This window comes from Macaca mulatta, chromosome X (genome assembly GCF_049350105.2).
Source record: "Macaca mulatta isolate MMU2019108-1 chromosome X, T2T-MMU8v2.0, whole genome shotgun sequence".
NCBI lineage: Eukaryota > Metazoa > Chordata > Mammalia > Primates > Cercopithecidae > Macaca > Macaca mulatta.
Genome location: NC_133426.1, coordinates 53028232 through 53042389, shown reverse-complemented (window position 1 = coordinate 53042389; position 14158 = coordinate 53028232). Strand labels below are relative to the sequence as shown.

Genomic DNA, 14158 nt, shown 5'->3' with positions numbered 1-14158 from the left:
TCTGATTCCCCCAGCTTTGAGAGTCTCGACTTTACAAAGGACAGGTATGCTCCCTGGGGTTTGGCCTCTTAAACCCCATGACCCTCAGCATAGATTTGAGTCTAAAGTAGGGGTCGGTGGTGGCTGAGATGGAGGATTCTGCTACCTGGTTCTGGTTATATATAACACATGGCTTAAATGCCCTTAGGGCATCACAGAGGCTGAGCGAGAGGCTTTCGAGCTGCTCCCAGATGATGAGCGCCAGTGTATCAAGTGCAAGACTACGTGTTTCCTGTCAGCCCTGGCCTGCTACGACTGCCCAGACGGCCTTGTCTGCCTTTCCCACATCAATGATCTCTGCAAGTGCTCCAGTAGCCGGCAGTACCTGCGGTGAGCGTGGGCCTTTCTGGAGGAAGTGGGGCAAGAAGGAGGATGCAGAGCTGGGCCAGACATGCTCTTGCCTGCCCTCTTCCTCCAGGTATCGGTATACGTTGGATGAGCTTCCTGCCATGCTGCATAAGCTGAAGGTTCGGGCTGAGTCCTTTGACACCTGGGCCAACAAAGTGCGAGTGGCCCTGGAGGTGGAGGATGGGCGGAAGCGCAGTGAGTGATGGGGGGATGGAGGGACTCCACAGGCAAGTTCTATTCCCTTTCTTCTGTACTCTGACCACCTTCCTCTGCCTTTATTCAATACTGCCTACTCCTTGCTGCCCTCATTCTTCTTCCAGGCCTTGAAGAACTGAGGGCACTAGAGTCTGAAGCCCGTGAGCGGAGGTTTCCTAATAGTGAGCTGCTGCAGCAACTAAAGAACTGCCTGAGTGAGGCAGAGGCTTGCGTGTCCCGAGCTCTGGGACTGGTCAGCGGCCAGGAAGCTGGGTATGACAGCATGAGGAGTCAGGGCGCACATAAGGTGCTGAGGATCCAACACCTAGGAAAAGTGCTGCAAGGGGTAGACTGTGAATACCATTTGGCAGAATGGACATCATCAGGAAGCTGCCAGGCACAAGAGTGTGAGATGGCCTGGAAGGTGTTGGGGAGGGCAAGGAGACCAGGCCACTTAGAAAGGACAGGAGAGCCTCCGTGATAAGAAAGCTAGAAGTGTTTATTTTTTATCAGTACCTGGAAGTGGCCTGAGAGAGAGGCTGAGGGGTTTTGTGGGAGGCTTACGGGTAAGAACAGGACACAGATGTATAAACCTGATCCCTGCTACACAGCTTTAGAATTCACAGTAGAGGATGGATTGCAAAGTGTAGCTCTTGTTACAACCCATTAGTTTCTAATTCTTTCCCCTCATAATATGAACATGCTCTATAATTTAAAACCTTCCCTCTAACCTGGGCAATTGGGGCAAATTTGAAATATGCGAGATCAAGGTGGACAGGTGTGGTGAAGAAAGGTGTTGGGTCTTAGCATAGACATGGAGGGAGGGCACTGGGTTTAGACCTGAAACCTCACATGTGATACTCCATAGCCCCCACAGGGTGGCGGGTCTGCAGATGACCCTGGCTGAGCTCCGGGCCTTTCTGGACCAGATGAATAACCTGCCTTGTGCCATGCACCAGATTGGGGATGTCAAGGTGAGGATGCTTGGAGTGCTGCTGAGGGATCAAGGGGACTGGGAGACCTGAGCAGCAGGCTACTCTTGGCTCCTTACAAAAGCTTAAAGTGTTCAGGCGAGACTGGACGCACATGTGAGAAAAGAACAGGTGGGAGGGGTGAGGCAAGGGTCTAGTGACTGCCTGTTAGAAATGGGCCTTAAGGGTCAGGTGGCAAGGGTGTGAGTACAGGATACAGAGTCCAGGTAAGGTTTCCTGGAGGAGGGGTAGAGGAGGAGGAGGTAACAGGGTGCTTTTTGGGCTTGGAAAGTGGAGGGGAATTCATGAAAGTGGAGGAGGAGTGAGATGGAGAGGGCAACAGACCCCACGGTGGTGAGCACGAGGGTTTATGTGAGGACTAAGCATAGCAATTTTTGGGGCAGGGAGGTTTCTTGGTGCCCTGAGAACAGAGCACGCTGAAAAGTTAAATAAAGCATAGTTTAATAATTATTAGTTAATTAATCTCTAAGGGTGGGGCCCAGGAATCTGCATTCTTAACAAATTCCCCAGGGCATTCAAATGAGCAGTCAGTGTTAGGAACCCCCACTGTCTTAGAGCTTGGAGAAGGAGAGCCCAGCCCATGTTAGGCTCCTTTGCCCCAAAAGCTTAGAGGGTAAGAAGGTAGGTGGGACAAGGTTCCATCTGGTGGTGGAACTCCTCAGTGGGCCCAGCTGAGGAGTTTGTTCTTCATCCTGTGTCCTGGTAGGGTATTCTGGAACAGGTGGAGGCCTTCCAGGCTGAGGCTCGTGAGGCCCTGGCCTCACTGCCCTCCAGTCCAGGGCTACTGCAGTCCCTGTTGGAGAGGGGGCGGCAGCTGGGGGTGGAGGTGCCTGAGGCCCAGCAGCTCCAGCGGCAGGTGGAACAGGCGCGATGGCTGGATGAGGTGAAACGCACACTGGCCCCCTCAGCCCGAAGGGGCACCTTGGCTGTCATGCGAGGACTGTTGGTCGCGGGTGCCAGTGTAGCCCCTAGCCCTGCTGTGGATAAAGCCCAGGCCGAGCTGCAGGAGCTGCTGACCATTGCTGAACGCTGGGAGGAGAAAGCCCACCTCTGCCTGGAGGCCAGGTAGGTCCAGCTGCTGCTTCTCTTCCCTGCCCTATTCCAAACATCCAAGTTGAATGGAGACCCAGAGGATGATTCCCATGGGTGGCCTTAGGTATCACACTCCTGTGTTACTGTATTGACTCTCCCCTGTTTTGTTCCCTATCTTGTCGTTTTGTTTTGTTTTGTTTTGTTTTGTTTTGTTTTTTTAAACTGTATACTTAAAGGCAGAGAGAGGCTGATGGAGAAGCAGAAATGCACAGATAGAGATTATCTAGAAGACTAGCGCTACAGGCTAATGTGCGCATACCCAGAAGCCCAAGTGATAGGCAGATGGGCAGATGTTGGTAGAAAGACCCCACATAGGGCAGTTGACAAACTGCAGCAACAGATTATATAATACAGGTTGTGTATGTAGGCATTGCCAGCAGGCCAGGAGACTGGCAGACAAACAGAGGCGCAAGAGCTATGGCAGAAGGATGAAGTTGGGTGCATGCGGTCTTGGGGAAGCAGGGACTGGCAGCTACCCTTAGGCAGAATGCAAGCAAGTAGGCCCAAGCGGCAGCAGGAATAACAGACGCCCAAGGGGCCCATGCAGATATATCTGGTGGTCAGGCTGGGCTTCTGGTCAGGCAGACCACATCAGACTGAGTGTTCTTTTTTTCCCCTACCTTTAGGCAGAAACATCCACCAGCCACACTTGAGGCCATAATCCGTGAAGCGGAAAACATCCCTGTTCACCTGCCCAACATCCAGGCTCTCAAGGAGGCTCTTGCTAAGGCCCGGGCCTGGATTGCTGATGTTGATGAGATCCAAGTGAGGACCCTGCCATCCCAGGCCTTCAGTCCAGCTGGGAAGAGATAGCATATACAGTGGGATGTGCTGGGTTGCTGGGATGGGTTGGGTTGGCTGGAGAGAGGAAGGGGGCATGGCATGTAGTCAGGAGGCAAAATGTGCCTGATGAGCAAGGTGAGAGGAAGAGTGTGAGGCTGGCCTGAAGGAAGAGAGGGCACTGGTTAGGATGAGATTGGTGGGCCAGGAAGGCAGGTAGTATGGGACTGAGCAGGGCAGGGGCGTGGAGGAGAGGAGAAGAGGCAAACTACAACAGAAGGCTGACGAGATACTTGGGGCTGAGCCAGTCAGTAGTTGCTGGTGTTGTGGGAGAGAGCCAAGTGGGTGTTCCTTAGGATGACACCTGTTTTTTTTCTCCCTCAAGACAGCCCAGTTCATCTTTCCAGCTCAGGGCCAGGCACAGAGTAAGCATCAATAGCACTGGCAAGTTGAACTGAGCTGTCTCTCGCCCTTGTCACTAGAATGGTGACCACTACCCGTGCCTGGATGACTTGGAGGGCCTAGTAGCTGTGGGCCGGGACCTACCTGTGGGGCTGGAGGAGCTGAGACAGCTAGAGCTACAGGTACTGACAGCGCACTCCTGGAGGGAGAAGGCCTCCAAGACCTTCCTCAAGAAAAATTCTTGCTACACGCTGCTGGAGGTGAGGCCTGGGACCTTGACCTATAGCGTTTCTTAACGCCTGCCCTGGCTTCTATGAGATGGCTCATGAGATAACATGGGTTTTGTGGGGGCACCAGGGAGGGAAGGAGAGGGCAGGGGATGTAAGGGAAGCCCAGTCATTCCCTCTCTGTCTGCCTGTCTCAGGTTCTCTGCCCGTGTGCAGACGCTGGCTCAGATAGCACCAAGCGCAGCCGGTGGATGGAGAAGGAGCTGGGGTTGTACAAATCTGACACAGAGTTGCTGGGGCTGTCTGCACAGGACCTCAGGGACCCAGGCTCTGTGGTAAGGAGCTTAGACACAGATGGGGAGAAGGGCTTGGTGATTAGATAGAGTCTGAGCTAGGTGGCCATGCATAGACCGCTTGTCCACTGAGCCTCAGTTCTCCTGGTTTGGGAGTAGGGGTGTTAAGGGGGGGCGGGGGCAGAGAAGGGAAGGGATAGGCTGCTGACCCACTTTGTTCCTGTCCTGGGTATGGCAGATCGTGGCCTTCAAGGAGGGGGAACAGAAGGAGAAGGAGGGTATCCTGCAGCTGCGTCGCACCAATTCGGCCAAGCCCAGTCCACTGGCATCATCGACCACAGCTTCCTCTACAACCTCTATCTGTGTGTGTGGGCAGGTGCCGGCTGGGGCGGGAGCTCTGCAGTGTGACCTGTGTCAGGACTGGTTCCATGGGCGGTGTGTGTCAGTGCCTCGCCTCCTCAGCTCTCCGAGGCCCAATCCCACCTCATCCCTACTGCTGGCCTGGTGGGAATGGGACACCAAATTCCTGTGTCCACTGTGTATGCGCTCAAGGCGCCCACGCCTGGAGACCATCCTGGCACTGCTGGTAGCCCTGCAGAGACTGCCTGTGCGGCTTCCCGAGGGCGAGGCCCTGCAGTGCCTCACAGAGAGGGCCATCAGCTGGCAAGGCCGCGCCAGGCAGGCTCTGGCTTCTGAAGATGTGACTGCTCTGTTGGGACGGCTGACGGAGCTCCGCCAACAGCTACAGGCTGAACCCAGACCTGAGGAGCCTCCTAACTACCCTGCAGCCCCTGCTTCTGACCCCCTCAGAGAGGGCAGTGGCAAGGATATGCCTAAGGTGAGCTACTCAGCCCAGCTCTTGTCCTCAGATTCTTGTCTCCTAGCCCTTACCCCGGTTTAGGCTTGGCCCTGCCCGTTGTTCTCCAATTTTCAGTTTTCTTTGGACCAGCCTTCCTACTCCATTCTGCATCTGTCCAGATTCCTAGACTCTGCTCCCTGCTGGCAGCCTGTCTTCCCTCCTCCTCCAGAAGGCGGAGGGTCTCAAGTTTGGGGTTGGCGGAGGAAGAATAGGGCCTGGTTCTTCAGTTCAGTCACCCCTACCTATTCTTGCTCTCCTTCGCAGGTCGAAGGCTTACTGGAGAATGGAGACAGTGTGACCAGTCCTGAGAAGGTAGCCCTGGAGGAGGGCTCAGGTAAGAGAGGTAGGTCTAGGTGTGGTATGGGTAGGCTGTTGACTGCACATCACCAGAGTGACCCATGTAGTCCTCAGCTCTGTTGTAGTGGTGGGGATAAGACCAAGGGCAGCCTCTTAACACAGCTTGTTTCTGCAACCTCCTAGATCTGGAGCTGCTGTCCTCGCTGTTGCCACAGTTGACTGGCCCTGTGTTGGAACTGCCTGAGGCCACCCGGGCCCCCTTGGAGGAGCTCATGATGGAGGGGGACCTGCTCGAGGTGACCCTGGATGAGAACCACAGCATCTGGCAGCTGCTGCAGGCTGGACAGCCCCCAGACTTGGAGAGGATCCGCACACTTCTGGAGGTGAGGAGAGGGGTCATGGGCCGGGCCAGGAGGTCAGACCGAGTAGGGAACCCAGGCCTGACCACTGGCCCACAACCTGTCTTTCTGCCTATCTGTAATCACAGCTGGAGAAGGCAGAGCGTCACGGGAGTCGGGCTCGGGGCCGGGCCCTGGAGAGGCGGCGGCGGCGGAAGGTGGATCGGGGTGGGGAGGGCGATGACCCAGCCCGAGAGGAGCTAGAGCCAAAGAGGGTACGGAGCTCAGGGCCAGAGGCTGAGGAGGTCCAGGAGGAGGAAGAGCTGGAGGAGGAGACTGGGGGTGAGGGCCCCCCTGCACCCATCCCCACCACTGGCAGCCCCAGCACCCAGGAGAACCAGAATGGCTTGGAACCGGCGGAAGGGACCACTTCAGGCCCCTTGGCCCCTTTCTCCACTCTGACTCCCCGGCTGCATCTGCCCTGCCCACAGCAGCCGCCTCAGCAACAGTTGTGACAGTGGCTGAGCCTAGCACAGACCCTGACAGAACCCCCCCCGCCCCGGCCTCAAGGATCCTCTTTCTGACCATCAAGCCTGCTTCTTAGGGGGTGGGCAGGTAGGGGGGTGGCCATCCCCCCTACCCGCCCACTCCTGAGTCCCTTGACTTTTGTATTCTGACTCCAAGGTATTGTTCAGACCTCAGCTCCTGGGGGCCAGCCCCTGGAGTCTTCCCTCCCTGGTAGCCTCTAACCAGCATTCCCAGACACCTGAGGCAGATAGATGGATGGGCTGGTGGGCAGGGGGGTGGCTGGGGCTGGGCCATCACCATTCCAGAGACAAGGCCAGTGTATATGCAAACTGGGGGACTCTCCTCTCCCTTCTCTCCCCAGTTCTGGTCCTGGCCAGGCCATGCTACACTAACCCCTGCCCCCACTCTCCTCCCCTCTTTTCCTTCCTTCCTACCCACTTCTCCCTCTCCCTTCCCCTGACTGTTCCACCCAGGAGGAGGAAACTTCACATAGCCGTGCTCACAGTTTTTTATTTTAAAGGAATTTGGCTGGGGAGCTGAACAGGGCTCCCTGTGATCTGAAGAAAGCTTTTGGTGCTTGTCCTCACAACCACCTCAATCCTCCCTCCCTGTCCTCCCCTGTCTCCTTTCCTCCTCCTGGGTTCATGTTGTAATAAAAAAAGATTGTTGGTGTGTAATTAATTTGTTCAAAAGGAAAAAAAAAGCAAAACAAGAAACTTGGTTCCAACTGAAGCCTATTTTAATTTTATTTTATTATTTTCCTCTTGTTAGAAATAAAACCCTTAGAAACATTTTTTGGAAACATGTTTCTGAAGTGCATTTCTCTTAGACGGGGAGGACAGTGCTTCCATCACCAGTCAGTGGAGCAGCTGTAGTGCTGGCGGGAGCACTAGGGCTGAAGCCAGGGAGCTCTGGGTTCTGAAATCAAGTTCCACCAGCTTCTTAACCTTGGGCAAGACGTTCTGATCCTCCCCTGACTAACCCCAAGCCATTTTCCCTCAAGTCCAAACAGATGGGCTTGGCCCGCTCACCCAGACTCCTACACCACAGCCTCCCCCAGTTGATGCCCTCCAGTTTATCCTCCTCAAGCTCCCAAAGGGATTTTTTTTTCAATGGCTTTATTGAGATATAATTTACATACCATAAAATTCACTTGTTTGAAATGTACAATTCAGTGATTTGGGGGATTTCTAAAGTGTAGATCTGATTATATACTGCTTAAAACCTTCCATGATGCTTTATTGCCCTTAAGATTATACATAGAATCTCGTTCTTTCTAGAATGTTTTCCTGTCTAACCCATATACTGCATAATTCCCTGATTTTTCTCCACAGGTTATGCCCCTGATGAATGGGGACTAAAGCTCAGATGTGTGGTCATTTGCAACCCCTGAGTTCACTTTTTAAAGACAGCTTATTGAGATACAATGTACATACCATACAGTTCACCCACTTAAAAGTATACAATTAAATAGCTTTTAGTATATTCAGAGTTGTGCAGCCATCATTGCCAAAAAAAAAAAAAAATTTAGAACATTTTCATCACTGCAGAAAGAAACTCCATATCCCTTAGGCATCCTTTACCCCTCATCCCATTTGCCTATTCGGGACATTTTACATAAATGGAATCGTATAATATGTGATCCTTTGTGTCTAGCTTCTTTCACTTAACATAGTGGTTTCAAGCCCATTAATGGTCCCATAGTGGTTGGAAAGATCTCCCTTCTGAGTCCCAAAGTCTTTAAGATGAGGGTGCTGGACTAAATCAGGGACCATCAACAGATTGTTTACATGTTTTTGTGGGTGTTTGCATGCATGTGTTTTTCTGACAAGAAGACTAACCAGCTTGTATCAGATTTATAAAGGGATCCTTGACCCTCCAAAGGCTAAGAACCATTCTTTGTGGTCTTGAGTGTTGTGTGTTTGGAGTCTGCCCCATGATATGAGGATACAAAGGAGGAAGCAAGAGCATGGAAGCCCTGCTAAGCCAGTCAGCTTCCCATCATGCCTGCCTCAAGGGCTTTCCCTCCTCTCAAGGGGCTGTGAGGAGGCTGAAGGCTAAAGGCTGGGTCCTGATTCCTAGCCCAGGAGCTTAGCACACTGCCACTCTTATTTTGCTTTCTCATTTGAACGTTCATGGGTTTCATTCCCCCTTCCCAATATTTGCAGTTGATAGGAACCTAGTGGTAAATAAGAAAGCCCGCCCTCTTCTGGCAGCTTTGATTGGTGGGAGGGTCTGGCTCAGCCCTGCTTTCATCTAGTCTCCCAGTTGGGACCCTAGGCTATATAAGTAAGGAGAGAGACGGGAGTCCGTGGACAACCCTGTCGGGTCCAGTTTGACTCCAGGTCTCAGTCCAGGGGAAAAGGCTGACCTTTTGGCTGGAATTGATCATGAAAAGGGGGTTGGAGGAGCTGACAGGAGAGGTGAGTGTGAGAGCTGGGATGGGCAGGAAAGGGCTCAGCCTCAGCACTTTACCACTCCCAAGGCAGTCAGCCACAGGAAGTGGCCAGACAGGAGAGGAAGAGATGGTGCCTACAACCTGAAGCAACTCCCAGGTTAGAGAACAGCTTGGCTGGGGGCCTCCCAGGTATAGGCCCATCCTTCACCAGTTTTCAGACCACCTTTACCATGTTGGCACATCCCTGTCGCATCCCTCACACACTGTCTCCTTCACAGCAGACACGCATTCCATGAACTCTGCAGGAGAGGCCCTAGCCATCATCCTGCAAGACCCAGATCAAATCTAACCCCTTCCAGAGAGCTTTCTCTGGTTCCAAATCTGCCCTCTTTCCCAGACACTCCCCTAGAAAGGGAGGGGGACTGGCTCAGGGGATCCCCTTCACCTCAGATAAGGAGCTGGGGAGAAGGAGGTCAGGGAAGCAGTGGGTATCTTCTCACCTCAAAGTCATTTTCTATTAGAGATATCACCTAGCTGCCGAGTCCTCCCAAATGTTGCCACATCCCTCAGGATGGCTCCTGAATCTGCAGGTGACAAGGGGATGGGAAGAGACATCACTTCTATTAAGGACTTTATCCAAACTCTTCCTTCAGGCCCAACTGAACCCTTCTTCCCCTTCTCCTTAGTGCCTCCACCTGTGCCTTACATGGTGTCTGAAACACTAAGATTAATAGGTCTGTCTCTCCTCCCACCCCCAAGCTCTGGAGCTTCTGGAGGGAAGGCAAGGCCTAGGCCTCAGTCTGCTTCCACTTCCAGGCCAAGGGCCCGCAGTCTAGTTTTAGAAAGAAGGAGGTAGGAGCATCAGTTGGAGCCTCACACTGTGCATATGAACTCTGTTTCCTTTCCGTTGCAGAGTCCAGTGGTACAGGATACCACCCCTTGGGAGTGGCGCCCGGGGTCTGAGGTACATGGTCAGTGGGTCCTTGAAGGGGCAGATGCTAACTAGCCATGCTTCCCAGAAGACCTGAAATTGTGATGGGAGAAGAGGAGTTAGGAAGCAGAGGAACAGGGTTCTTGCCCCTGGGGCACTCACATGAAAGGGAGGGGAACAGCCCCTTGTGAACCTCCACCTGGGTGCTCAGCTCCATTTGAGATATTTCACAAAGTCCCCAGCAGACACAGGAAACAGACCCCTAGGAAAACAGGCCTCACCTAGGCGTATCAGCCTGGCAGAGCTGGGATTTTCACCAAATCTCTGTGACCCTAAGGCCTGTGCTAGACAGAAGGGGTCCAAAGTAATCAGCCTGCCATCAGGAAATAGTTCACAGTGGGAGCTCAGTGTTGATCTCTGCTGTTGGTAGGTTGGGAATTCAGCAGTGCTAGGGCCACAGTGGCCTTGGTAGGTTAGAAGTTCATATTGCCAAGGTGCATAACCTCCACGCTTATCTCTATTGGTTATATGTTTGCTACATAACAAATTACCTCAAAAACAGTGGCTTAAAACAACATTTTATTTCACAGTCCTGTGGTTAGGAATCTGGGCACAACTTAGCTGAGTTTCTATTTCAGGGTCTCACAGCCAGCAGAGTGTGAGTTGGGGCTACAGTCATCTCAAGGCTTGGCTGGGGAAGGATCTGCTTTCACGCTGACTCATGTGGCTGTTGGCATATTCAGTCTTGCTGGCTGTTGGCTGGGGGTCACTCTCAGGTTCCTTGCCACGTGCACCTTATCATAGGGTGGCTCACAATATGGCAGCTTGCTTCATCACAGCAATCAAGTAAGATGAGCTAGAGATAGAAGGAGAGTGCCCACATGCCAGACAGAACTCATAGTCTTTATAACCTAATCTCAGATGTGACATCCCATCACTTTTGCAATATTCTATTCGTTAGAAGTAAGTCAGTTACTGCCGGGCACGGTGGCTCACACCTGTAATCCCAGCACTTTGGGAGGCCGAGACGGGCGGATCACCTGAGGTCGGGAGTTCCAGACCAACCTGACCAACATGGAGAAACCCCATCTCTACTAAAAATACAAAATTAGCTGGGTGTTGTCGCGCATGCCTGTAATTCTAGCTACTCAGGAGGCTGAGGCAGGAGAATTGCATGAACCCCGGAGGCAGAGGTTGTGGTGACCCGAGATCGTGCCATTGCACTCCAGCCTGGGCAACAAGTGAAAACTCTGGGGGAGGCGGGGGAACAAGAACAAAAACAAAAAAGTAGGTCAGTTACTAGGTCCAGGCCACACTCAATGGGAGGGGATTACACAAAGGTGTGAATACCAGGAGGTGGGGGAGGGGGGGTCATTGGGGGTCATCTTGGAGACTGACTACTATAGTTTTTCCATTGGTCCTGGTGATTCATGTTACTTCCACATGCAAAATACATTTACCACTTCCCAGAGTCTCTAAAAGTCTCATCCAATCACAGCATTGCCCCAAAATCCAGAACATCTAAATCAGGCCCATATATGAAAGAGGCTCTTTGAGTATGGCTTCTTAACTACTATTTGTCTCCATCTTTAGATTTGTGAGACAATTTTTTTTTTTTTTTGTAAAAAATTATTTTTTGGCCGGGCATGGTGGCTCACGCCTGTAATCCCAGCACTTTGGGAGGCTGAGGCGGGCGAATCACGAGGTCAGGAGATCGAGACCATCCTGGCCAACATGGTGAAACCCCGTCTATACTAAAAATACAAAAAATAAGCCGGGTGTGGTGGCAGGCATCTGGAGGCTGAAGCAGGAGAATCACTTGAACCCAGGAGACGGAGCTGACAGTGAGCCAAGATCATGCCACTGCACTCCAGCCTGGGCTACAGAGGGAGACTCCATCTCAAAAAAAAAATTTTTTTTTTAAATTATTTTTTATTTTTATGTTGTTATAGAGACGAGATCTTACTATATTGTCCAGGCTGTTCTCAAACTCCTGGGCTCAATCCTTCCACCTTGGCCTCCCAAAGTGCTGGGATTACAGGCATGAGCCACCGTGCCCAGCTGATTTATGAGACTTAAGAGGCAAGTTATCTGTCCCCAGCACACCCAACGTACAATGGTGGAATAGCCATAGAACGACTACTACAGACATTCTAGTTCAAAAAGAGGGGAAATGGGAGACATAAAGGAGTTACTGGTCTAAAGCAATTCTGAAATCCAGCTGGGAAAATGGAAGTTTCTTGATTAGATGTCAAGGCCTGGGAATAATATTCTAAGGCTCTGCCCTCTGACCTCTTGGTTTTACCCTCCGTGCCTTCCTTTTTCATGAAAGGCAGCACGTTTGCAGCTGAACAGTTTCCCCAGTTTGCTTCCTGCCAGTAGAATTTTGGGAGTCCAGTGGGTTTTTTCATTTTGTCCTGTCTGTAACCAGCTGCCACCAAGAAATAGTTCCATAGGGGGGCTTGGGTTACTGTTCTGTTGGCAGGTTGGGCACTCAGCAGTGGCTTATAGCCAGATTGGTCTTGGTGGAGGTCCATATTTTGGAGCCCGTGCATAACCTCCATGCCTGCCACTATGGCCATTTTGTTCAGGAATCCATTGGGCAAAGAAAAGGGTGACAGATAAGAGGCTGACTGACATCACAGAACAGGACACCTACCTGTCTACTTGATTGAGCTCCTTTTCTGCAGTGGGCTCTCTCTGGTGCTCATTTATGTGGGACATGAATATCTCTCCCCATTCCAAGAGAGACAGCCATATGCTCTTCCTCAGACCTTGTCAATAATATTTCAGTCCTGTTATTTCCAAGTCCTTCACTATTTAGCCGAATCATTAACAATTACTCATGAAACAGTGGAAACCTATCTATACCTCTGACCAGCTATGTGACCTGGCAGTTGTTCTACTGGGAGAATTTCCCTTCTCACTGTCCAGGATCAACCCTAAGTAGGGCTGTAACGCTACAGCTAGCTACTTCAGCAGGGCCAGCATATCGTGCAGGACCATGTATAAACCAAGCTGGAATAGAATATTGTATCCCTTAGTCACCTGGTCACAGGGAATTCCCCATGAGGCTTCAGGTGTGGGTGAGAGAGGGATGGCAGTACAGCAGATTGGAGTATGACTCACTTGCTCAGGCAGCTTATTCATCTTCTAGGCCTGCTTGTATAACTCTATATTCTATTTGGTGGAGTGCTACTGCACATAGATAACTTCATGGCTTGATGAGACAGTTAACACACAACTCACCATGGGGAGCTCAGCTTGCCTGGGTCACTTGGAGTCCTATGCTCAGCCATTAATTCACAAAATAGATCCACTTTTCCATTTTTATTTTTCTCTGCTCCTGGGACTTCTGTTACCACGATATTGCCACCTCCAATTTTATCCCCCATTTCTTGAGTCTTTAACTTGCTCTTCAGCTGTAGTTCTCCTCCCCTTTATGCCATCTATACTGTGTAGATTCTAATAGTATATCCAAGAACTGGAGAAATCACCACAGGATTTCTTCTGGGCCCAGTGTAAGAAAGACTCAGATCAAAACTTCATGTATAACCCCATCCCACTCTGACTGATGGGCCTCAGCGGCAATCTGGATCACCAGAGATTAACATTAATTCAGAACCAATATCCAGTCTATTTCAAAAGGCCTGGATATTTCCCTGTCCCCAGTGTACAGTGACTGTGGCTGCAGGTATCTGTGAGGAAAGCAAGGAGGGAGATTTTGCCATACACACTTGTGAAAAGTGTAGCAAGGTCCTTCTTCAGATGGACCCTCCCCTTCATTCAAGGGGCTCTGGTCTATGAACTGGGGAAGAGGCTGGGATGCCACATTTTTGAGGACAAGATCAGGCCTCCATTTTCCAGAGTAGAAGATTATTGGGGTTATATAACAACTAGGACTTTATCAGGCTACCTATTTTGGTCCTAGGGAAACTATCCTTAATTATCGACTGTTACAAACCTCCAAAGGTCAAACCTGATTATTGCTATGACTCTGCTATCCATTATAAGAATGAGACCCAACTTCTCTTTGGAGATGAACCTATCACCTCCATTGAAATCAGGGAGCCCATTCATGATTTCTCACCATGACCCTCATCTGCAGAAATAAATCATTTCAATGCTTTATAATACTGGTACTCATTCATATACTAGTTAAGGTAAATCTAGCTCCTGAGACAGAAAAAAATTTTCTGGGATTTAAGACAAGTTTACTTCTTGCTTCTGTAGTATTCCAAAACAGGTGTTAATAATTGAGTTTCCCTCTTCTAAGTGATGATTCAGAGGCCTAGGCACTTTCTGTCTAGAAGGTCTGCCGTCTTCAAAACATGGTCATCATTGTATTTATTGTCATCTCCATCCTAAATAGCCAGAAGAGGAAAAGACCATGTGGGAGGTTACTATGAGGCGGATGTAGCACACATCACTTCTCATAT

The 14158-nt window shown here is 51.0% G+C and overlaps 1 protein-coding gene across 50 annotated transcripts in view; it reads left to right on the top strand.

Moving 5' to 3' along the window:
- Positions 1–14158, top strand: part of KDM5C (lysine demethylase 5C) — an 80114-nt gene that overhangs the window by 26745 nt on the left and 39211 nt on the right. For 15 of the 50 annotated variants that reach the window (XR_013412919.1, XR_003726157.2, XR_003726158.2 and 12 more), the window contains 11 exons: positions 188–369; positions 458–582; positions 708–855; positions 1451–1556; positions 2281–2639; positions 3293–3431; positions 3929–4108; positions 4273–4410; positions 4607–5206; positions 5492–5570; positions 5708–5907. Coding sequence is in view for 25 of the 50 variants with exons in the window: in XM_077989043.1 (XP_077845169.1) it covers positions 188–369; positions 458–582; positions 708–855; positions 1451–1556; positions 2281–2639; positions 3293–3431; positions 3929–4108; positions 4273–4410; positions 4607–5206; positions 5492–5570; positions 5708–5907 (2256 nt within the window). In the remaining 25 variants the exon portion in view is untranslated. Of the gene's footprint in view, positions 1–187; positions 370–457; positions 583–707; positions 856–1450; positions 1557–2280; positions 2640–3292; positions 3432–3928; positions 4109–4272; positions 4411–4606; positions 5207–5491; positions 5571–5707; positions 5908–6011; positions 7193–7724; positions 7876–14158 lie in introns of those variants that run through there. The other 35 variants (XR_013412928.1, XR_013412929.1, XR_003726159.2 and 32 more) reach the window with 12 other exon arrangements.